The sequence below is a fragment of the Microcaecilia unicolor genome, chromosome 2 (genome assembly GCF_901765095.1).
Source record: "Microcaecilia unicolor chromosome 2, aMicUni1.1, whole genome shotgun sequence".
Classification (NCBI taxonomy): domain Eukaryota; kingdom Metazoa; phylum Chordata; class Amphibia; order Gymnophiona; family Siphonopidae; genus Microcaecilia; species Microcaecilia unicolor.
Window position 1 is genome coordinate 549,685,312 of NC_044032.1, and position 25,840 is coordinate 549,711,151.

Genomic DNA, 25,840 nt, shown 5'->3' on the forward strand with positions numbered 1-25,840 from the left:
TTTTCAAGGCAACACTATGTAGGTGCAGACCAGGCTCTGGTAAAAAAAGTCAAATAAAATTCACAGAAACAAGATGTCCCCCAGTAGGAGTATGGAGCAGGTGGCAGTGACCAGCCTTTTTGGTAGAAAATACTTCTACTGATAGGACAAAAGGTTCACCCTAGTGCCATTCCCTTAGGAACTAAGCCATCTGTACACTAGTAGTGGAACTTCACAGGAGAAAGGTCACAAAACTCTCTTGGATTAAGAATGATATCCTTCAGGCAGCTACAACACGTAGCTGATAGTGTGGACAGGAATAATTGGCTAGACTGGATGGGCTCATTGGTCTTTTTCTACCTTCATCTTGTATTTGTTTGATGCCCACAAGGTGCATGAAATACACATTTATAGCAGTTTAATATCTATGATACAATTGTAACTAAAGTGTTTTACTTTTGTAATTGTGTTATAGAATACAGGACTCCAGAGAGGTAGAATAAATGAGTCTTTATTGTCAAAAAAGCAGATACAATGGACTCTACACAGTCCTATGTTTTGGCAACAAATGTCTTGCTTCAAGAGTCTAAGTATCTGTTGAACTTTTTCAATGTTTTTCCACAGAGATAATGAGGCATATTTTCAAAGCTCTTAGACTTACAAAGTTCCATAGAGGCATATTTTCAAAGCACTTTGGGAGGCTAAGTTCCATAGGTTTCTATGGAACTTTGGGAGGCTAAGTGCTTTGAAAATGAGCCTCATTGTAACCTATGGAACTTTGTAAGTCTAAGTGCTTTGAAAATGAGCCCGCACATGTCACAGAAAAACAACTATTGTAGTTGGTCCAGATCACTATACAAAATGCCAAAGTATCATCCCTTTCCTACTTTGTTGGAAAGTATATTCTCCGTAGGCTTCCTTCCTTGTTAGTCAAGTGATAGAATGCAGGGTTTCATAAATGATACCACTAACACAACCTTAGGGGCTGCCTTTTGATTATTTATTAGGATTTATTTACCACCTTTTTGAAGGAATTCACTCAAGGCAGTGTACAGTAAGAATAGCAGTAAAAATATTCAAATAATACAAAATATGGCATAGTATACTACTTTATGACCTGACACATAGATCAACTACTGTTACAACAGGAGCAACGCAGCATTTTCAAACTCAACACTGTTCAACCTACAGGGCTGAATACAGAAATTGATTATTCAGTATTTTTTTTGAAACTATTGTCTGCCACCATGCCCGTTTCCTGATGCGCTCTCTTTGTTTTATGATTTGTTTTCTTTTTTTATGAATTGTTTTTTGTGTGATGTTTGTTTTTATCATGAGTCTACATTTCATGTCCAGTCATTGTGATGAACTTTCAATTGAGTATTCAGTTCTGTTGAGAAATTGTCACTTGTCACCCAGCCCGTTTATTATCTATTATTCTTTATGTCGTGTCTATTTTTATTGTTATGCTATACACATTCTACATTTTATGCTAAGTTGCATTTCTTCTTTGTCACAAAGCTCATTTTTTAATTGCATTTTTATGATGTGTCTGTTATTAATGAGATCTTTTGTCCTCCGTGGATTGTATTTTATCTTTTTTATTATAGTTTTACATATGTTCATTGTACTTTGACCTTTTATATGTCTGTATAATTTGTTTTTATGGCTCATCCATTATTTTATAAATTAAGTAAGGGTCTGTAATATACCACATAATTTTATTTTGTTCATTTGGACTGACCGCCACTTTGTTGGCATCTTGGTCAAGTGCACTTCATTTGATGGTTTATAGTATCTATCACCATCTACACTCTCTTAGTATATCAACTATATTTGTTAGCAGTGCACTCATTCATTTTGGTCCTTTCATATTCATTCACACCTGTTTTTATTTCACACACATCACTTCTGGTTATGAAGTGCACAGCAACTCTCACACTCCTATTCCATCCTGTTCTTATACAGACATTCTATGTTTGATGACACCAGCACACTGTAACTTGTCGCTTCACTCAAAGACGAGCAGTTTGTTCATTCTTCTGGAGCCTCATTTTCAATCTTTGTTTTAAAAGGCCTAGTGCGCATGTATGCATCTCTAGTTTTTTTGGCATGCATTCATGGTGGTTTGTATTGCATCAAGTCAATGCTTCGCCCTTTCTAAGGTAAGGTCAGTAGTTTTGGGGTTTTTTTTTTAAACAGCTGTCCTATGGGATTTAATCTCCTTTTTGCGCGATGCCGTTAGTGCTTCTCACTGACATATCAGTCGAGTGATTGCCGTGAATATCCAGACCCAGTGGAGAGACATGGTTTTATTAGGGTGATTTTTCCAGTCTGCTCAATGTTGCGATTGACAGACTCTGGTAGAGAACGATGTTTGTGTCAGAGCAGTGTTTTCAATTAGAGCTTTGCAGTTAGTGCAAACATCATACTGACAACTTCTATGTCCCATGCAGTATGCTGCTCATTTACTGTCCACATCGGCGACTGTTAAGACGGTTATTTCCCATCTCTTTATTACTGATTATGATACAGTTTAGAGAGCAGTAATGTATGTTTTGCACTTTGCCTACATCAACAATTATAGTGCCTTATATCTTCTCAGGATTTTTGAGTGCAATAATCATTGATTTTTAGTTATTTATTCTCCTTAAAGAGCGGATTGATAACTCTGACTATTTAAGCAACAGCTTATATTATTTATTTAACACATTTATATCCCACATTATCCCACTTAGTTGCAGGCTCAGTGTGGCTTACACAATACCGTAGAGGTAGACTCCGGTTCAATAATACAAATACATACTACATATTAGGTGTGCTGTCCTGTTGGTAAGCCTTTTTTACATTAACCCATCAGTTTCATCTGTCAGTTACCGGTTTGTGCTCTCCATTCTGTCACTTGGTTATCATCACTTATTCACAACATTTAACTTTAATGAATATCGGTACTTCTTCACACATGCACATATTGTCTCCACAATGTATGTCGCATTGCATCAGGGTGCATTCAAGTCATTATTGTCTAGCCAAGGTTTTTTTTTTTTTGTGCACAATCTTCATTTTCCATTAAATTCTATGTAACTTGGTTTTTGGTCACAGTACAGTATTTGTTATTTTGATGGTATTGTATATATATTTTATATTTATTGTCTGTATGTTTAAAAATGTTTTGTTCATATTTTAGAATTGATCCCCGAGGCAAGCATTGTTTTACTCTGAAACATGGCCCCTGTCGGGTCATAAATAAAGTACACTTCTACCTTTTCTTGAGAGGCCTTTGTGCTTCTTTTTTGGATTGCTTTGCTGTGTACTTTGACCCTCTCCATTGTATGCTGTATAGTATACTACTTAATGTCAACACAGTATGTAATAGAACATTTTGTCAGTGTAGGGTATAAGCAAAGATGGAACATATAGATAGGTAAGAGAATAAGAGGAGTTGGAAAATAAGGTGACTAATTTAAAGAAAGGTGGCAGAATGGGTAGGTTAAAAAAATTAAAAAAAAGCTAAATTCATTGTGTGTTGGACTGTTTTATTCTTGCCACCTGAATTTAGCTTTTTTTTATTTTTTTTTAACCTACCCATTCTAAAATGATAGACAAGCAGTTTGGGAAGGAGTAGTATATACACTGTGTTCAAGTATTGTGATCTTTATGTATAATTTTGTATACTCCTTTTCATTTTTGAGTATACCCAGGTATCCTAGTAATAAATGGTATTCAGTAATGATTGTGTATATAACAGAAATGTTTTAAAGTAGCAGTGTGTGTAAGATTTTTTTTTTTCTGTGTATAGCCAAGAGGCTGGAAACCTACCAAGAAATTGACTCTCAAGACGAAGATATACCAGATGCTGCATGTGGTCTTCTAAGCAATACAACTAGACAGAAGACAAACAGCTGCTGTGGAGCAATAAGCAGTCCTGTGAGCTGCAAGTCTTTGAATAATCTATCTGACACCAGTTCATTGCTAAGCAGGGAAGGAGATGGAGTCAGTAGCATCCCACGTTGTAGACATGTAGCCTTCAGTAGTCCCATGGTGAGTAGTTATTTGTGAAGCAATAGAGGTTGTTCCCCAACAGCCTGCTGAAGTAATTTATAAAAGGCCCCTGTTTGATTTATTTTCTTATAAGGGTAGATTTAATGAATGTCTTTGTAAAGGAATTACATCTCCATTGATATATATATATTATATATATCATATACACGCATTTTTATATTTACTGAAAGCCTTAAATTTGATATATGTCATACACATCATCCCAGTCAGAAGGCCAAGACATCTGAGATTCATTTGTTCTTACATGTGACTCTGATCTAAGGCACACATGGCATAGCTTTCCTGTAGTTGGAAACTAGTAAGGATGGGCATTCAAACCCTTTTTGTATTTATTTATTTTTTCGTTTAAAAAAAAAGTCATCAAAAAAGTGCACTATTGCACATATACCCCCAGATTCTATAAATGGTGCACAGATTTACGCTTGCAGAAGTGCACTCTTTTCTGAGATGAATGCAATTAAATTTGATAACGACAGTTGGCTCCAGTTATTGGGTATGAGTGAGAAATAGGCAGATTGCTGGGGTAAGAGGAAGGCAAGAGAGACTACCGGGCATGAAGAGGAAGGAAAGTGGTCCAAAAAATAACAGTGAAATGATTCTCCTGCTTTCAGTGGTTGGAGATCCCTGCTCTAGATGCAAAATTCCACCAGCATCATGATATGGGGCTCGGTTTGTAGATACCTTTCCTAATTTGAATTGGATTGTGGAATTGCTAAAAATGTTGTACATGCTGGAATATTTTCTTCTTGTACTTACCTCAATTTACACTTTCCCAACTGCAAAGGTATTAAATACAAGACCTCCTATGCATCTAGTTTCTCCTTTTTGGGCAGCCAGCTTTGGAACGCTCTGCCAAGATCCATCCGAACAATCAAGGACCAGCTACCATTCAGAAAAATGTTGAAGACCCATCTCTTCAAGAAAGCTTACCCTAATGCCCCAACTTAACTTTTTAAACCCACATGATTCCTGCCCCGACAATTATTATACCTTTGACTATGTCTCACAGTCTCCTTATGGTCATTCCTCAATCTCTTCGTCTCCATCCTTCCTACTCTTTACCCCTCCCAATCTCTTCTCCTTTTGCTCATCCTATCTTTGTTTACCTCTCCATGATCAATTTACATATCCTCAAAACCCCACTACTACTATGTTTATTACAACTTGTAACATTCTTCTTCAAGACTTTGTAATTCTATTTACTATGTAAGCCGCATTGAACCTGCTATGTGTGGGAAAGCATGGGGTACAAATGTAATTAATAATAATAATATTTTTTTTTCTCAGTTGAGTTGCAAGCTGTTTGTGGCTCTTAGATAAAATAACGTCTGAAAACAAGGCTGAAATTAATTAAATAATCATGCTTTGTTTATGGTGTAATGAGAGGTCCCATGGACTAATCAGGGGAGAAACAAATAATCTGGGCTGGCCTTTCCCTACAATCTGTCCCTTGATGTATTCATGCTTTTATATGTTTTGTGATCCACTAACACCAGCAGAATATAAATGTTTAAGTAAATCAAAGCACACAAAAGATTAAGGGGTGTGAGTTAGTGACAAACTGAGACCAATCTGGTTATGAAGGAGATATTTTTCCTGAAAAGGATTAAGATCAGAAAGCAAATAGCATGTAAGAGGAAAAGCAGAGGTGGTAAAGAAGAGTGGTAGGGAAAAAAAACAAAACAAATAAACCCATTAAAAAAAATTAAAGAATAAGGCTTAAACAATGTGGTGTTAACTACCATGAAACCATGCATAGGTAATTTCCTAGGTATCTTTATTTTGGCATGAGATAACAAGTCATAAGGGCCAAGAAAGCAAAGGTCTTGAGAAATACTCATTGTAGTCATTCCAATCAATTAGAAATAAGGGATGTACAGTGTTTTTGACCAATGCTATGTGAAAAGAACAGAGGCTTTCTCTGTACAACAAAAAGTTAGCATAGCAAGGTGTTATCATTCAGGGAAAAGTAAGTGTATATTTTTTGGTATGTTACGAGCCATTGGTGAAATTGGCCCAGCACACTGGACAATTATTATTATTATTAGCATTTGTATCCCACATTTTCCCACCAATTCGCAGGCTCAATGTGGCTTACATTTGCCGTAATGGCGATTGCCATTTCCGGGTCACAGAATACAAAAGTCGCTGCATTAAGGTGCATGCATATGTGGTAGAGAGGAATACATTGTGGTAATGCATATTAATTTCTATGTGATAAATAGGAATGTAACATACATTAGGTCATCGACTGTAGAGAAATTATTCAACATAAGGGTCAAAGTGAAACTATATTCAGCATAAGGGTTAAAGTGAAAGAGGTCAGTCAGGTGATAAGAGTTCGGTTTTTCTAGTTCATGTGTAGTCTTTATCATTATGTATTGAGGATGAATATTATTGGTATGCCGCCTTGAATAAATCAGTTTTCAGTAGCCTTTGGAAGATAGTTAAATCTTGCGTTGTTTTAATGGCCTTCGGTAGTGCGTTCCATAGTTGCGTGCAGATGTAGGAGAAACTAGTTGCGTATATAGATTTATATTTTAATCCTTTGCAGTTAGGGTAGTGGAGATTGAGGAATGAGCTTGCTGATCTTTTTGCGTTCCTAGTGAACGATTTTGTGGACCAAGGTGCAGACTTTGAACGCAATACGTTCTTTTAGTGGAAGCCAGTGCAGTTTTTCTGTTAGGGGTTTGGCACTTTCGTATTTCGTTTTTCCATATATGAGTCTGGCTGCTGTATTTTGAGCGGTTTGAAGCTTCTTGGTGATTTGTTCTTTGCATCCGGCATAGATGGCATTACAGTAATCTAGATGGCTTAGTACCACTGATTGTACTAGGCTTCGGAATACTTCCCTTGGGAAGAAAGGTTTGATCCTTTTAAGTTTCCACATTGAGTAGAACATTTTCTTTGCTGTGTTTTTCGCATGGTCTTCAAATGTAAGATTTCAGTCAATTGTGACTCCCAGAATTTTCAGGCGGTCTGAGACTGGCAGGGTGTAGTCTGGGGTGTTTATTGTATTTGGTTTGTTTGTGCTATATTGTGAGGATAAGATGGGACATTGTGTATTTTCTGTGTTTAGCTTTAGTTGGAATGCGTCCGCCCATAAGTTCATTATTTGTAGGCTGTGTTCAATTTCTTTTGTGATTTCTGGTATGTCTTGTTTGAGTGGGATGTATATCGTGACATCGTCTGCATAGATGTACGGGTTAAGTCTGTGGTTGGATAGTGATTTGGCTAGAGGTGTCATCATTAAATTAAAGAGGGTTGGTGAGAGTGGTGATCCTTGTGGTACTCCGCATTCAGGTTTCCATGGTGTTGATGTTTCTGAGTTTGCAGTCACTTGATATGTTCTTGCTGTTAGGAAGCCTTTAAACCAGCTTAGTGTGTTACCTCCAATCCTGAAGTAGTCTAGGATGTTTGTGAGTATCTGGTGGCTAACCATGTCAAACGCGCTGGACATGTTGAATTGTAGGAGCAGTACATTGTTCCCGTTTGCAATCAATTGTTTGAATTTGGTTATGCGGGAGGTTGGATCGAAATCCTGACTGTGATTCATGTAGTATTGTGAATTTGTTTAGGTAGTTAGTAAGTTGTTTGGTTACCATGCTTTCCATTAGTTTAACTGTCAGGGGGATGGATGCTACTGGTTGGTAATATCTGTGGCAGGTAAAAGAAAACCTAAGTAACAAGACAAGCTTGAAAACTACCGACCAGTCTCTAACATTCCTTTCCTGGCAAAACTTATAGAATGAACAGTCTGCAGTCAGCTCAGGGACTGGCTAATTAAAAGTAACTGGCTTAGACCCATGTCAGTCTGGCTTGGCACAGTATTTACTTGGTTCAAATCCTATCTGTCAGATAGACAGCAATCAGTTCCGTTCAGCAACAGCACATCATTACCTTGGACACTGGACTGTGGAGTACCACAGGGATGTATACTGTCTCTCGTTTCATTTAATATCTAACTAAGCATCTGGCTGAGCTGCTTCAGTCAATGGACTCAAAAGTCTACATCTGTACTGATGTTGTGCAACTACTCATACCCACTGAACCAGATCTACCCACAGCTCTGAGTAAACTGACTGCCTGCCTAACCACAACTCAGGAATGGGTAAACAACAACAAACTGCCTGAACCCAAATAAAACAGAGATTCTTTGGGTACCAAACACAAGTGGACAAAATACCCAACTTCAAAATACCTTTTGTGAAGTATGAACTATAAAATCACAGGTCAGGAATCTTGGGATGCTGCTAGACTCATCACTCACTCTGATCCCACAAATTCAAACAACCTTCAAACATTGTCTCTATCATCTACAGCAGCTACGAAATCTCTCTCCATATATTGAAAAGGTGAGTCTGACCACAGTGGCCCATGCCATGATAACATCTTGGCAACTACTGTAATGCCCTCTACACTGGCCAAACCAAAAAGAGTTTATCTGCTCCAACTGATTCAGAATTCTGCAGCATGACTGATAGAAGGCTGCAAGCCGCGTGACCACATCACACCCTTCCTGTAAAAGCTACACTGGCTACCAATACCTTACGGGGCTAAATTTAAAACTCTGTTTGATTTTCAAGGTCCTCAGACAAAATGGACCAGAGTACTTAGCCCTTTACACTCCTTTAAGACTTCTAAGGTCCTCTCAAGGATCATCACTATCTGTACCCTCATCAAAAGAAATTGTATGATGCGATACCCGCCAGTGAGCCTTCTCAGGATTAGCCCCTGCGCTCTGGAATGTACTTCCAGAAGAGGCTATGTATAACTTGAGACTACCTCTACTTTAGGAAGCAGATGAAAGCCTGGCTCTTCTCTCAAACCTTTAATGCATAGGATGACTGACTATACACTCATTCTGCACCTAGACTAGTTTGCTACACACATTGTAACTTGGATCAGTTCCTTATCTCTTTGTTAACTATAGAAAGAATGTGCCTTGAGGTTAGCTAACCATCAGATTATCCCAACTGACACATCTTGTTCCCATCATATATCTGCTTTTGGTTGTTCAGCTGTATGATAAGCCATATTGTAGAAAATCTTCAACATTATGGTAGTTGAGTGTTCTAGTGCAAGCTTATTAGGTATATCATTAGTATTATGCTAACATTGTATTATATCTGATATTTGAATGCCATTTATTTTTGATACTATTACACGGTAGTTCTATTAGGTTTCAATTTACTGTTTTCAAGTTTACCTCATTTGTTTATTCTTGGTTATTTTACTATTATGCTGTTAACAAAATTGTAAGTTTTATGTTAAACTGTACCTGCTGTACACTGCCTTGGGTGAGTCTCTTCATAAAGGCAGTTAATAAATCCCAATAAATAAAACCATAACAGCAAAAGAGGAATAAACTAAGTAGTATGAAACATAATAAACTTTCTCACTGGAACAGCCCTTGCTTCTAGAGCATCCAGTTTTGGAATACTGACAGTCACAACCTAGAAAGACTCCAGTTTTCTCCTGGACCAACATGGTTATTATGAAAGCCATTTTATATTCTTTGTTACTTCTGTAAAACAGTTATTTTGAATCTAGCTGAAATAAGCATTTATTGGGCTCTATCTTTTTGATTAATAGGAAAAAGATGTTATTCCAGACCCATTGCTTCTAAGAAAATTGTACCAGATAAAACCTCATTCACCTGCATTATCAGAAGATACTAGTGGAGAGCTGTTCTTGGAAACCATGTATATTATGGATTTCTTTCTTGCTCTGACAATCTGCAATACTGTAGTGGTTTCAACTCCGAATCAACCCCGACAAAAGGTAAAACAATTGCCTCCAAATGGAGCAGCAATATATATTTTTTACTGTTGTGTATGCAAGGAGAATAGACATAATTTGAAATATATCATTCTCTATTTGTTCATCAGCTTATAAAGGCTTCAGAACTATTGGTAATGCTGTATAGTCAAGCAAGTTAGTGTGAAATTGAATGTATAGCTAGGAAAACATTGCAGAAAAAGTCTTGCTAGTTATTTTTTGTCTGTAACTTTGGCAACTATACAGTGAAAAAGCAGAAGATACCCCAAGTAGCCAGACAAAGAAACAACACAAAAAAGAATGGGGAACAACCACTACAGTTCCAACTCAAGGGCAATGTTTATTAAAAACACAGAAAAATATATGCACATGGACGTAAAATAAACACTTGACACAGTCCGGCATTTCACACTGCTTGTTTAGTACTATGTTTTTCCAACGCTGAGAAATTGTGTTCAACACTAGACGCCTTTATCTAGTTAAACTGCACATCCATCTATAGTTTAGTGGACTATTGTAAGATAGTTTTCTTTTTACCATTTGAGCCTGTGATTGTCTACCACACATTGCTGTTTTTATAGTTTTGACTCCTGAAGCAGGCACCGACTGCACTGAAATGCAGGATTGCGTTTGCGTCGGTTTAAGTCCACATGCATAGTACTTTTCTGTGGTTTTAATAAACGTTGCCCTTGAGTTGGTATTATAGTAGTCGTTCTCCATTTTGTTTGTGTATGCGTTTTTCTTTGTAACTTTGGCAAGATAAAATGGATATTAAATTTCATGAAGATTTTTCAAAATGGTCCATGGAAATACTTCTAATAAATATCTTAGTACTTATGGTTTTGGTTTTACAGCATTTCAGTGGTATATTAACCCTACTCCCAAAGCCCCAAGTCTTCCCATTTTCGTATAGGATTAATCATTTTCCTCAATAAAAGCCTTTATCTCTCTTACCCTTTTTCCTGTTGGTATGCTAAAATAACTAAGGGGCTGATGTACTAAAATGTCTTGATAATGGTGTTCTGTGTGCATATTAATGACTAGTCTTAAGATGCAAATTAAGTTTTTGATAATTTCTTTGTGTTGCAGTGTGTGGTTTGTTTTTTTTTAACCCATTCACTTTCTTTTTTTTTTTTTTTTGCTGCGCCACCAATAAGTCTTGTATGTGTGTGGTATTTTGTTTTTCTCAAGAATGAGTGTGGTCTTTCCTATGACCTTTGGAGTTCCTTTTCATATTCTATTTTTTTTTTAATGTTTATTTAGTCAGTAGCAAGCAGCGACAACAAAAAGTTATAACAAAGTACCATCATATCCTCTATACATGCTTGCTATAGTTTCAGTATTATTCCCCCTCCTAACCCCCCCCCCCCCAAACAAAAATAATAACAACAAATCCCACATAGGTGCCTCGGTCATGGGTACTGGAGGTCCAAGATAGAGACTAAAGAAAAGCTCTTATAGAGTGTGATCATGTTGCCGCCAGGCCATATAAATATCCCTTTTCTTATGATTAAAAAGAAGTCTGCCGTATTTGGAAGCCATTAGCTGAGCCATCAGGCAGTAGTAGTCCAACTTTTAAGACAGTCTCCACAGACGGAAGAGCAGGTTGTTTCCAGAGCTGAGCCAAGCTGCCGTAAAAACTTTGCCATCATGTGGTGTTTTGGGATTCCCACAATCTTATGATGATGTAAGCAGCAGTCAGTACCTAGTGGGTACATGACTGGCAAAAATGTGTTAAGTGCCTTCCAGAATGTATGCACTGCTGAGCCTGTCCACCAAATGTGGAAGGAGGAGCCCCCACAATTACGCCAACATAATGGTGAACCAGTTTTATATATTTTAAACAGTCTCTCCGGAGTATAATACCAAAAATCTTAAACCATTTTCAATCATAGGAATAGCGATAGAACCCTTCAGTAGATATTGAGAGATTTTATCCCACTGTTTGAGGTCATATGTACAAGTTGATAGTGTTTCCCGTGTAGAGGTTGTTTCGTTATAGAATCAGTGTCTGTAAATAGCGCTGCTTATACCCCATCCACCAGTTATAAGTTTCAGATTTAAGCTCCTCAGTGATAGCACCAGAAAGTATGAAGAAAATGGGAGACAAGTTCTTCCTTTATCCAACCTGGAACGTGGGTTGCTTTTTTTTTTTTTGTATTACTGTATCTCCAGCTTCTTTGGTCATCAGTTATGAAGGGACCGAACCACTTTTATTGGTTAGAAGAAATTGAGCCCCCTCCCATTGTTAGATCTTTGACACCTGTGATATACACTGGATATGCAGACCTAGAAGGTCCACCACCCCTTGCTCCCCCAACAAATGTGACTAACATAAAAAAAAACCATATATCTGAACAGTGATGACAACACAGAGCAGGAAGTGCGAGGGTCTGACACGCAATCATGTCTTGAAAACAGCACATTACAAAACTCTGGCCATAGTTGGCAGAGGCGGCAGTTGTATGTTTTGAAACGCCCCTTGGAATTGAAGCTAAGTTTTTTTTTGTTTTGTTTTTTCAGTTTTTGTTTGTCACCTTTTTTTGGGTATCCACACTCCTCCCTGTGAACTCCGCTCTCTGAACAAATCTCTCTTGACGTCCCCCTTCTTCTCCACCGCTAACTCCAGACTTTGTTCCTTTTATCTTGCGGCACCTTATGCCTGGAACTGTCTTCCCGAACCCATATGTATAGCTCCATCTCTACCTGTTTTTAAATCTATGCTGAAAGCTCACCTTTTCACTACTGCCTTTGACTCCTAGCCGCTACTCATTTGCCCTCCTCCCCCCTGTTCCTCTTTACCCTGTAATTCCCTTGCCCGTAATGTCTTGTCTGTCTGTTTTATCTAGATTGTAAGCTCTTTGAGCAGGGACTGTCTCTCTGTCAGGTGTTCAGCGCTGCGTGCATCTGGTAGCGCTATATAAATGCTATCAGTAGTAGTAAAGAACCCTGGAGTCTTAGACATACTTCAGAAAGGAGTTTTTTTTTTTTTTTTTATACCAGTAACGTGAACCCAGGAATTCCCACCACTTTGAAAGAAATTTAAATAAGTGGGTGGGAGGGGTTCTGAGACTTTTTCCTCCTGCAGACAGAATTCTCCACAGCTCTCAACTTGATTGGCTTAAAGCATTAGTCTTGATTTTGAGAGAGTATTTTACAGAAGATAAATTTAGGACTGTCATTTGTTTGCCTAGATTTATGAGTCAAGTGCTAAAAATCCGTGCTAAGCTCATAACTTCTTTTCCCTGCCCTAAATCTGCTTCTGTTGCCACCCACTTTCTGTACTCCTAAATTTAAGAGTTCACTGAAATTTTGAGTAAACATTTATACACTCAGCCTTAGTAAATTTTCAGAGGCGAATTTATGAGCATAACTCTCAAAGGGGTCCTTTTTACTAAGGTGCACTAACAAATTAGTGTGTTAAATGTCATGCAGCCCATAGATATACAGTGAGCTGCGTAACATTTAGCACGCACTAATCATTGGCTCGTGCTAAATTTGTTAGATCACCTTAGTAAAAGAACCCCAAAGGTGGGAGCATAAATCCTTATCAGGCCACTATTTTTTGAAGAAATATATTTTAAAAGGCTTCTTTAAAATGTTCTTTGAGGAATCTTGATTTAAAATAAGATTACAAAAGGTATCAAGGTACTGTTGATGTTTTTGAAATTAAAGACGTCTTTATTAAATAATGAGAGATAATACATAGTCAATCACAACAGCATATGCAAACATAAACAGCAGAAAAGTATCATAAACCCCCATATAATATTAAATAGAACACAATATTATAACTTCTATATTTTATAGTAATTTTTGTAATATAACCCCCAAATGCAATTACAGTTAGAAGGAAGGTGTAAAAGAAGAAGAGGAAGAAAAAAACCCCACCCCTGCCTCCATAAAATACTGTGCTTAAAAGGAACAATGTGAAATAAAAGGCTCCCAAATCACCTCCCATTTAGATATAGTTTTACAACGAATAGCCCTCAATCTTTCCATTTCACAAATATACCACAACTTATTCAACCACTTAATCAAAGAAAGGACTTGTGGGGTCTTCCAATAGGTAGCTAGTGTTACTCTAGCTGCTGACATAGCATGGCAAACAAACAGTGACTGAGATGTAGCTAGACCTGGAGGTTTACCTGGAAATAGAAAATATTCAGGTGACCACCTAACAGGTCTGGAAAGCCAACACTGGAGTCTAGACTGAATCACTTTCCAGAAAGCTTGCACCTTTACACAAGACCACCAGATATGCCCCATAGTACCCCTCTGACCATACCCCCTCCAACATAAAGGTGAGATCACAGGAAAGATATGATGCAAACAAGCAGGGGGAGGGTACTGTTGACGTTTTTAAACATTTTTATTGAAATGTTCTACCTTGGCAACTAAAACTGAAATGTTTACACTTTTTTTTTTTTTTTGACAGATGCGAGTGCCTTCACTATTCAGAACACCAATGAAATCTCTTGAAGAAATCAAGCAGTTGTTCCAACGCTTTTCTGTACCAAAAGTCAACTCGCCATCTCTTTCAAGTGGAAAAGAGCAATCATCAGAAAGCCCTGGAACTTTAGCGAGTAGATTTTCTTTTTTTAGTAGGATGAAGCAGGCTTCACCTGTCACAGATGGGACGTCCCAAAAACCTAATGAACTACAGATCGCTAGTGACCAGCCACCTGTAGAAGAACTTATACCCAATGATATAGCTAACATGGACGCCTCAGTAGCTGCAGGCAGCAGCTGTGTTGATGCTGGGTCATTGTTTGAATACTCTTCTGCATTCAAGCTGTGCTATGAAGCAGAGAGCCCTGACGAAGCTGCTTTAGTTCATGCTGCCATGGCGTATAAATGCACATTATTGGCCAGGACTCCTGACCAAGTCACCATAGAGTTAGCATCTTTAGGACCTCTAACATTTCAACTTTTGCACATCCTACCTTTTGACTCGGTAAGGAAAAGAATGTCGGTAGTTGTTAGGCATCCCCTCTCCAACAGAGTGGTGGTATACACAAAGGGTGCGGACTCTGTTATTATGGATTTGCTGTGCACTTCCTCAGGTACGTGTAATGCTTTATACAGTATTCGTGTTTTTGCATTTCATACTGGTACCTTGCTGCATTAAGGGGCCCTTTACTAAAGGGTTGGCATGCAACAACGAGATTGCCATGCACCAATCCGGAACCACTGCAGGAGCTCGGTGGTAGTTGCCATGCCCAGCGCATGCCATTTTTGATGCTACAAGAACCTGTGGTATTCGGGCAGCACCACGTGCTGCTCAGTTAATCGCCAGGTTAGTGCAGGAGCTCCTACCTCCATCTCAATGGGTGGCAGTATGAACTCTCTACTGAAATGGCCGTGCGGTAAGTGGTTCATTTAACAGGCGGCCATTTCTTTTCCTCAAGAATGGACAGCCTTTTACCTGCGGCAGTAAAAGGGGGCCTCAGCACGTCAAAAATGCTAACGCAGGCCCCATTTTAGCGCAGCTTTAGTAAAAGGGGCCCTAAAAAAAATTTACTGAACATTCCTTGAATAGTCCTTTTAAAGTGTCCTTTTTCAAACTGTGATCACAATGTATTTTAATTCAATCACAGTGTTATTGAATTTACCCATTTTCTGTTAGAGGTGGAAAACAAATTAGAAGAAATGTAGAATCTGTGAAACTTGAATTTATTAAGATCCACATACTACATACGCTATTTGCATACATATGCAAATCTATATATATAAAAGCACCACTGAAGCCTCCAGCCAGAAGTGTGAAGCGCCAGAGATATCCGGTTTCCCCATGAGTGAGGGAAAACAGCACAGCACGAAATCCCTCTCTCTGTAACAGTGAAGGACTCAGAGGGGGGAGGGGGGAGAGAGATGCCCTCACTCTCTCTGTAACACAAACACAGAACAGCAGGAAACTTAACACTGAAGGACTGGAAGGGGGGAGGGGGAGGGAGAGAGGGCAGGGACACACACTCGGACTGGAAGGGGGGAGGGGGAGAGGGCAGGGACACACACACTCCCACATGCACACTCTGAAGAAAACCTTGCTAGCCCCCCGTTTCATTTGCATCAGAAACGGGGCTTTTTTACTAGTAACCTATAAAAGTCCAAGTGGACTGCTCAACACTGGGGCTTAAAACAGGTTACCTGATGCTGATATTCTAACACTACAGGAGGTTAACTTTTATTAGTCTTCTTTGGCCCTATTAATTCTCATCTCATGGACCTGAGAACCTCCCTTCTGCCCTATTCCCAGTCCCTGAAATATTGCACAGGACATCTAAGAACTTACTCTTCAGAAACCTACTTTCTTGAGTATCATGGCAGCCTCTGGGCCTGACCATTCATTCACAAGCATATTTCTTCTATCCCCACCCCTAGTACAAAACCCGTAGGAAGGAGGGACACCTATTCTACCAGTGTTCTCCATTCTGCTCATGGATCTGCTCCCTCACTTTTTTAAACAGGCTAGGATAATAGAAACATGAAAACCTTTTTTTTTTTTTCACATTACATTTTATGAAAGGCAAGAGAATGCAATTATGCGACATAAGAAAAACGGTCTAAATGTTAAAGCACCCCTTAAATGGTGCTGCACAGGAACTGTAGTTATAATTACTTCTGTTTAAGGTAGGAAAATTATGTTTTGGGGCTCTCCAGGAGTTGTATATGTGAAGTGAACTAATTTGAAGGGGCCTGACCATGGGCAGTAGTAAAGTGTGTATGATGGACCCTGGTATGTTGCACAAGCCATCAGTTTTCTTTTTCAGGGGTGCGAGGGGGGGGAATATCTGTTATGAAGGGCCCAAATATCTGTCAGTATTCACCTTTCAGAGGTCAAAAATGTGTTGGATGAATAAAAGCTATTGTCATTAGTAAGTTGTACTCTGGGGTCATGCTCTTTATCTTGTAATCTAACAGGGTTGCCTTTTGGAATTCACAATTATATGTTCCTTTATATGCTTCTGATTCACAGGTAATGACATATGCGGATCTAGCATTTCACTGTTGGTTATACATTTTTTTTCTATTTATCCTTCATTTGTATTTTTAAATTGATTGAAGACCCAGTTTTATTCATTTTTCTAAATTTCCTTTGCTATTTAAAATTGTCCCAGATTTTTCTTTCATTTGGCTGTTTGGTTCAGATGCTCTAATCAGTAATTTCATGAAATAACAAGCTAAATGTTCTAGTAATTGAACTTGGTAACATTACAGTTCACAGTTTTGTATAATTTTTTTTTTTTTGTAATTCTCCATTATGAATGTAGTTTGATTTAATAGGATTTATTGGTATATGTTGCAGAAGCCTGCACAGTTGGCGATTGAAGAAACTTGTACCTTAAACCTGACAGTTCATTCAAGGCATAATGTACAAAAGAACATAAGAAAAGCCATGCTGGGGCAGACTGCTGATTTCTGGGATAAGCATCATAAAATGTTTTGTGCTTTTGGGGGATCTTGCCAGGTATTTGTGACCTGGATTGGCCACTGTTGGAAACAGGATGCTGGGCTTGTTGGACCTGTGGTCTGTCCCAGTATGGCAGTACCTATGTAGACTGATGATCCTTCAAGCCCAGTATCCTGCTGCCAATCCATGTCACAAATACCTCCCAGATAGTAGCAAGATTCCATGCTACCAATCCCAGGGACAGTAGTGGCTTTCCCCATTTCTACCTCAGTAGCAGAATATGGACTTTCTCCAAGAACTTGTCCAAACCTTTTTTAAACCTAGATACATTAACTGTTGTTAGGACATCCTTTTCCATAGCTTAACTATTCTTTGAGTGAAAAAAATATTTCCTCCCATTTGGCGGTTTACTCATTAACTACTGTGAACTGAGTGCAGATCTATTGTGCTTGTTGCAGTTTTTATTGACCTTTTCATGATCGGTTTGATCAACACGTGAAATTCTCTTATACAACAGGACTGTGACTGTTATTTTTGATACCTTCTGTGTATGATCATCAAGGATTCTGATTATTTTTGACCCCTGACACATGCGTATACGTGTCGAAACACAGCCCGTGTTGGGTCTCTTTAATAAAGAACTCTTGTTTGTTCCAGTCCTGAAGGCCCTTTTGTGCATGTCTTTGGCGGTATATAAGTCCCATTCCCTTTCCCCTTTCCTATTTGTTGTAAAATATTACCATGTAACTTCATTGAGTGTACCCTAGTCTTATTACCTTTCGAAAGAATAAGCAATCGATTCATGTTGCCCATTCTACACTATTCAGGGTTTTGTAGACCTCTATCATTTCGTCCCTCAGCCATCTCTTTTCCAAGCTTAAGAGCCCTAACCTGCTAAGCCTTTTCCTTATATGACAGGAGTTCCATCCCCTTAATCATTTTGGTTGATTACCTTTCAACATTTTCTAATTCCACAATTTACCTTGACCAGAATTGCACACTGTATGCAAGGTGAGGTCGCACAATGGAACAATACAGAGGCATTATAGTGTTCTTTGTCTTATTTTCAATGCATTTACTAATAATTCCTAGCACTGTCTTTGCTTTTATGGCTGCCACCGCACACTGGATGAAAGATTTTGGTGTATTGTCCACGATGACACTGTGGCGAAACCGAGGGCTTCCATGCTTTGTGATTTGTAATTCTGCCCTATAACACTTTTCTTCTCTTTAGTGTATTTCCCTTATTTGGCCAGCAGGTAGTTCATGTCCTCTGTAGCAGAGGTCTATTTACATTGTAGTTTAACTTCCCCAAAGAAAAGAAGAAAACCCCTGAAGGGAAAAGTAACCCCTCAGTGCCACTGGCCAAACACCCTGAATGTGCTAGAACTCCCCAGTCTCAGTTGGGAGTGTGGAGGGAGTAGACCTCTGTGCTGAGTCCCTGTTCAACTCCTGTACTTTTCCTGACCTCCCCAGGTACTAGGGTAGTAAAAAGTGTTCAGCTAGATTTAACACCTGTTACTGTTATTTAAAACTTTTAACGTTCACTGTTCTACTTTTTTGATGATAAACCTAGTTAGATCTGGTGCCCTGTACTGACTGAGAATCCTGCCAGTTTGTGTTCTCGGTCTGTGGGTGTTTTCTAGGAACTGTGGGACCCCTGGGAATGTGGCCCTCAGTGCCCCTAGAAACCACCGAGGAAATAACTTGTGGGTGAGAGAACTTGCCCAGAGGCAAGTGGGACCCAGCAGATGAGTGGAGGGTATGCCAGTGTAGGCACAGGTACAGGCAGTGCTGGATAAGACCTTCCTGGTTGTCACAGGGTTATCCCCAGTTGGGTGCTACGAGTAACCCTAAGGCATTAAGTGACAGACACCTAAATATTTTTGTTGAGTCCAGACTCAGATGGAACCTAACATCAGGTAACTTTGATTTGGATTATTTTTTCCAAAGTACATCACTTTGCATTTGTCTGCATTAAGTTTCATCTGCCATTTGGATGCCCAGTCTTCCAATTTCCTAAGGTCTTCCTGCAGGTTTTCAGTCTCCATCCATTTTAACCATTTTGATTAGTTTTGTGTCATCTTCAAATTTTAATCACCTCACTCATCGTTCCCATTTCTAGATAATTTTTAAATGTTAAATAGCAGCAGTCCCAGTACATATCCCTAGGGCACTTCACTATTCACTCTCCTCCTCAGAGAAATGACCATTTAACCCTTTGTTTTCATTAACCAGTTCCTGCTCCACAATAGAACCTTGCCCCTATCCCATGGCTTTTAATTTCCTTAGGAGTCTCTCATGAAGAACTTTGTCAAAAGTTTTCTGAAAATCTAGAAATACTATATCAACTGGCTCACCTTTATCCATATGTTTATTCATGCCTTCAAAGAAATGAAGCAAATTGGTGAGCAAGACTCCCCATGGCTGAATATATATTGACTGCCCATTAAACCATGTCTGTCTGTGTTCTGTGATTTTATTCTTTATAATTGTTTCCACTGTTTTGCTTGGCACAGACAATTGGGCTTTCTGGTCTGTAATTTTCCGGATCACTTCTGGAGTCCTTTTTAAAAAATCGGTGCCCATCATCTGTCTTCAGGTACTATGGACGATTTTAATGACAGATTACATATCAGTAACAGTAGATCAGCAATTTCATGTTTGAATTCTTTCAGTACTCTGGGTGTATACTATCCGGTCCAGGTGATTTACTACTCTCTATTTGTTGATTTGGCTCGGTATATCTTCCAGGTTCACTGAGGTTTCTTTCAGTTCCTCTGCATTGTCACCCTTGAAAGCCATTTCTGGTACAAGTAGGTTCTTGCATCTTCTTCAGTAAAGACCAAAGCAAAGTATTCATTCAATCTCTCTGGTATGGTCTTGTCCTTCCTGAGTACCCCTTTTATTCTTTGATGTTCCCACTGATTCCCTCACAAACTTTCTGCTTCTGATATAGCTAAAAAAAAAAAAAAAAGTTATTACTATGAGTTTTCACCTCTGTGGCAAGCTTCTCTTCGTATTCTTTTTTAGCCGTCTTTACCTGTGCTTTGCATCTAACTTGCCAGTGTTTGTTGCTTCTTGTTTACTTCGTATCCTTTTTCCATTTTATGAAGGTTGTTCTTTTGGCTTTAATAGCCTCTTTCACTTCTCCCTCTAACCATGCTGTCTGTCATTTGCTCTTCTTTCCACCTTTATTAATATGTGGAATACATCTGGTCTGGGCTTCCAAAATGGTATGTTTAAACATTGTGCATGCCTGACTCAGTCCCAATGCTAGCAGCTGATCCTTTTAGTGCTTTTCTTTTTAACCATTTTCTTCATTTTATCATAGTTGCACTTTCAAAAAATTAAATGCTGCTACAGTAGATTTTCTTATTGGCTTCTCTCTAGGTATTGTCAAATATGATTATGTGATGGTCACTGTTTCTCAGCGGACCCAACACTATTACTTCTCGTACTGAGTCCAGCATTCCACATATGCCACACTTCATTGGGCATTACATGTGGTTTTTTTTTGTCTATTTTCCTCTAAATGGTGTTCAGTGATTGCATGTTGTGTTATTAGAGATACACAGGGGGATTCACTGCCCTGGGAACAAGGAAGCCCCCTGAACACTAGTGTGTCGCTCATATTTATGTAATACATATTATACAATAATCTGGAAACTAATTACTATCTTAGCACATCCCACGAACCAATCATCTACCTTCCTATTCCATCCACATCTGACTTTTATCCTATCAATTTTCAGTCCATACCCTAATTCTTAGAATAGCAGTTAACGCCACCCCACCTGACCCAGAGTCACAAACGGGCTCATTTTCAAAGCACTTAGCCTCCCAAAGTTCCATAGAAACCTATGGAACTTAGCCTCCCAAAGTGCTTTGAAAATATGCCTCAAAGTCATTCTATCTTCACCTACCTACTAGAAACTTCTCTCCCACGATACCTTCTGTCACAAATTCCATGCCCCCCCCCCCCTTCATGCTACTTTAGCAGTTTTTTGTATCACATATCCAAACTATGTTATTTTTTTACTGTACCAACTGACCTTGTGGTTGAGCTAGCAGACTGTTCTCAACTGCCCCTTTTCACTATCTAGATAGTGGAGTGGAGGAGTGGCCTAGTGGTTAGGGTGGTGGACTCTGGTCCTGGGGAACTGAGGAACTGAGTTTGACTCCCACTTCAGGCACAGGCAGCTCCTTGTGACTCTGGGCAAGTCACTTAACCCTCCATTGCCCCAGGTACAAATAAGTACCTGTATATAATATGTAAGCCGCATTGAGCCTGCCATGAGTGGGAAAGCGCGGGGTACAAATGTAACAAAAATAAAAACAAAAAATAATGTGGTTTCAAACTGTATGAAACACAGGCAATCTTAACCTAAAGATTAATATAAATCTAAATATCCATTACAGTTATCGTAATTACATTGGAGCATTCTATATGCATGTACTTATCTTCTAAAAGCTTGTAACAAAGATCACAATCAAATTCTTAAGCTGTCTTGTACAGTATCTTGCCTTAGACATGACCTTAACATTGGTCAGCAAAAATACAGAAAAAACAGGTTTTTTATTCCATTCTCATGATGCACCTCCCTCCCCAAGATCTTCTATAACCGTTTCCACACTCACACACATCTGTCTCAGTAAAAGGTCCACTTCCCCTTCTCCCATCGCTTGCCCAACAAATCACGTTAAATGCGTAAACATGTTTTTGGGTCCTGTCTAGTCGGTATGAGTGTGGGGTCCCATGGCTGTCCTTGCACAATTTCACAAGGCCACCCACAGCCTGATCTAGTTAGCAAGGATTGAAAACAGCACACAGAATAATTAGAAATAAATCTACAGGTAACCCTTGTTTCATTATTCAGAGGGGTACCCTGACCATACAGACATTAGGAGTCCCGAGCCCTCGCCCCTCCCCCCCCCAAAGTTCCCTTCACTATTCATTTTTAATGTTTGTCTTTCTGAAATGTGTTTTAATGGATTTCTGTAGTCTTGTTTGGAGACACGGTGAGAAATTGAATGTTTGCACGAAGAATCGCTTTCTCATTAACTTTGATATCGTTTGTTGTTCTACCTCCTATAGTACCTTAAGCATTTTAAGAGAGGTTTCAAGTTGCCTGGGATGTTTTTTGGCATTGTGTATACACTGCTCCCCATCTGGAAAAGGCCCTCTGCTTTGCCAGTTTGATTCCCAACGGTAGTATGGTGCTATTTTCAACCGGGGTGATAATGGGGCAAGAGTGGCTAGGGATCACTCCTATCCCCCACGAACTATGTAGATGGCATAAGGAGTCCCTATGTAGAAGGGGAATTGTGAATTGAGGTGTTAGAGGGATTTGGGGGGGGGGGGGTATATGTGGTTCATGGACCTATCCTGTTTACTTTCTCCCTAGGAGCATCAGGTCATTCTACAAATATGGCAGTTTACAAGGTTAAATGCAAGCTTTGTTATTCATTTTGCATAACATTAATTAAGAGTCTTATTGCTTAACCTCTGCTGTGCTAAAAAGAATTGTGTGTTAATGGTAAATGACACACAATGTTGTCATTTTAATGCACATTTGGCAAAAAAACGTGGTGTTCTCTTAATGCTTGTTAGTAGCTACCCATCTTAAGGAGATGGGAAATCCATCTTGGATTTAGAAGCCTGAGCTGTCAAACCTTGTTCTTGTAGGAAAGAGGCCTTAATTTTATTTCAAGTATTCTGTTTTCAGGGAACCCAGAGGGTTTAGCCTCATCCTGAACCTGGGATATTTGTAACACTTTCCATGGTAGCTAAGCTGAGTTGCAGTTCATTCATCGTTCCATGGATCCTCAACTCTGCTTACCCAAAACCTTTCTAGAAAACTCTAGAGATATTACTCTACTTCATACAGCTCAAATCATGTGGTCTTTATAGGTCATTTAATGTTGCCACGCAAGAATTGGCATTACATGTAAATAGTTTCATTCATCATGGTCATGAATAAAAGTGCACTAACATGGCTACCACACCTTTCTAATCATGGTCATGTAAAGTATGAGTTCATATAATCTTTTTTATTTATGGGTGTAATTGTTCATGCGCAGCAATTAGAATGATTTTTTTTGTTTCAGATGCTGACAAAAAAGAAATGCAGCAGATGGAAATTAAAAAGATAACTCAGGAACATTTAGATGAGTATGCCAAAGGAGGCCTGCGAACATTGTGTATTGCTAAGAAGGTGAATATGAAATGAATTCTGCTTCCAAATGTGAATTTTATAGAAAAATAATTTTTATTAATAGAAAAATATACAACCAAACAACAAAGGAATACAAAAGTATGCTAAATGGTCAAAAAGAACAAATGTTCCGTGACAGATAACCGTTACAGATAATTGTAAATGTTAAACTGACTAAAATTACTATATTGTTATCACAATGGTAGAAATTGGCAAATGGCTAGTGTTCATTCAGTAGTGACATGTTTTGCTGTTTATAGCCATAACAGGTTAGTCTACATGTACAGTCAGAATTCTTCAGGAGTGTTTTTATTTATAGTTGGGAAATCAGTGACATCTGCTGTGCTGGTAATATTCATTTACATGCATGCTGTCAATGAATGTTTGCATAATTGAAATAGATATTGGCACCCTTAGAAGGTATAGCATAACCAGTTTGATCATGCCTGATCTTGTTTAATGAGCTGTATTAGGAAACCTGATACTGTCATGCAGTAGATCAGAGACACTATAATTACAGAAACTTTTCATGAATGCAGCTAAAACCTTCTGGGAGTCATTTGGTTATTACAGTGTTAGCATACACTCCTGTATTATCTGCTACAATGCCCATTTTATTCCTGTAGTATTCGCAACGAATGATGCTTGCACTGACCATTAGTAAATGACCCCCCTCTGTGTATTATAATAGGATATGCTTTATGCTCTTAAAGGAGGGCCCTGCAGGAAGAATCAAGCTGAGTTATAGTGACAAAACCAAGGCTTGATCAGTGGGAATTCCTTTTGCTTATAGATTATTTTTTCTAGTTCCTATACAATACAAATGTAAAACTATGTGCAATAGAAGAGTTCGTAAAGCTGATATCTAGTCATGTATATCAGAAGAAAATGAAATGTGATCAGGAAAACTAGAATCTTTCCTTGTAATTAGTAGGTATGGATTGAATAGGATATTTCAGGATAGAGTTTTGGTCTCCTCTATACTATAAACTCTGTTTGACCTATGAAAAGTCTCTACAGGCCCAAGATACTTGATTAGCACTAATAGTATAAGTCTTACTACTACTAATCATTTCTATAGCGTTACTAGACATAGGCACTGTACACATTATATGCAGGTATTTTCTCTGTCCCTAGAGGGCTCACAGTCTAAGTTTTTTTTGTTTGTTTTTTTGTACCTGGCGGGTTAAGTGACTTGCCCAGGTTGCCAAGATCAAAGACCGCTACACTAACCATTAGGCCACTCCTCCCTCTGCAGCCAGGTCAACCTCTCCAGTGATGACTACGTGACAATTATTTTGTTAGGTTACAAAAATTAAACATTTCTTTTGAAGAGAAGATAACTGAATGAAACTAAACCATGGTTGTGGTTTTGTGTTCTCCCGCTTTTCAGGTAATGAATGAAGCCGAATATGCTGAGTGGTTGAATTCACACTTCTTGGCTGAAACCAGTATTGACAATAGGGAAGAACTACTGCTCGCTTCTGCCATGAGATTGGAAACCGGATTGACACTGCTAGGTGTGTATAAGGCACTTCATTTTAACATATTTTTGTCATGCCACAGTGAATGTTAAACATTCAGGACTCATTCTCAACATATAACAAATTTTACAAGGTCCACTGCATGATCAGGTAGCTTCAGATTTAAGTCATAATGGGCTTTTCATAGCTAGTACAAAAATGACACACAGTATGGGAAGATAGCAAGCATGTCTCTTTCAATATGTTCACAATAAATGATTTTAGTATCCATCTTAAACAGTTGTTATACATAATTTGGTTATAAAAACAAGAACTGTTGGACCCTCAAAGACTACAATCAGTTTTTGCTTATTAACATTTGAAGCCCTGATTATACAGTAGGGGGTGGTTGATCTGCAGGATGACGTCAGGTTAAAATGATCCTGATTATATTATCCAGATAAACTTTGTATTTATAGCAGTCTTAACTGGGTAAGTCCAACCAGATAACCTGTCCATAAAGCCAGGTAAGTAGGGCTGCATAAATGGCTGTCTAAAGCTGAGTTTAACAGGGCAATGCTGAGTGGCAGTGCTCCTGTCTAAATCAGGGGTTCTCAACCCAGTCCTCAGGACACACCTATCAGTCAGGTTTTCAGGATCTCCACAATGAATATGCATGAGATATATATTTGTATACAATGTAGGCAGTGCATGCAAATTATTTCATGCATATTCATTGTGAGTATCCTGAAAACCTGACTGGCTAGGTGTGTCCCAAGGATAGGGTGAGAACTGCTGGTCTCTAACTTTGTCTGAAGATAACTGTACCCATCCAGAGGGGTTGGAACCTAGGGCAGATGCAACTTACTGGGCCTAGGGGGAGAATTTGCATCTGTACTTATTCTGAATGTGAATAGTTGCCT

General features: G+C 38.8%; 1 protein-coding gene across 1 annotated transcript in view; it reads left to right on the forward strand.

Annotated features, from left to right (window-relative positions):
- ATP10D (ATPase phospholipid transporting 10D (putative)) overlaps nt 1–25,840 on the forward strand; it is a 155,895-nt gene that overhangs the window by 100,086 nt on the left and 29,969 nt on the right. Inside the window, exons 11-15 of the mRNA XM_030191348.1 lie at nt 3,779–4,020; nt 9,637–9,825; nt 14,261–14,888; nt 23,348–23,454; nt 24,848–24,974. Coding sequence (XP_030047208.1) covers nt 3,779–4,020; nt 9,637–9,825; nt 14,261–14,888; nt 23,348–23,454; nt 24,848–24,974 — 1,293 coding nt within the window. The remainder of the gene's footprint in view (nt 1–3,778; nt 4,021–9,636; nt 9,826–14,260; nt 14,889–23,347; nt 23,455–24,847; nt 24,975–25,840) is intronic.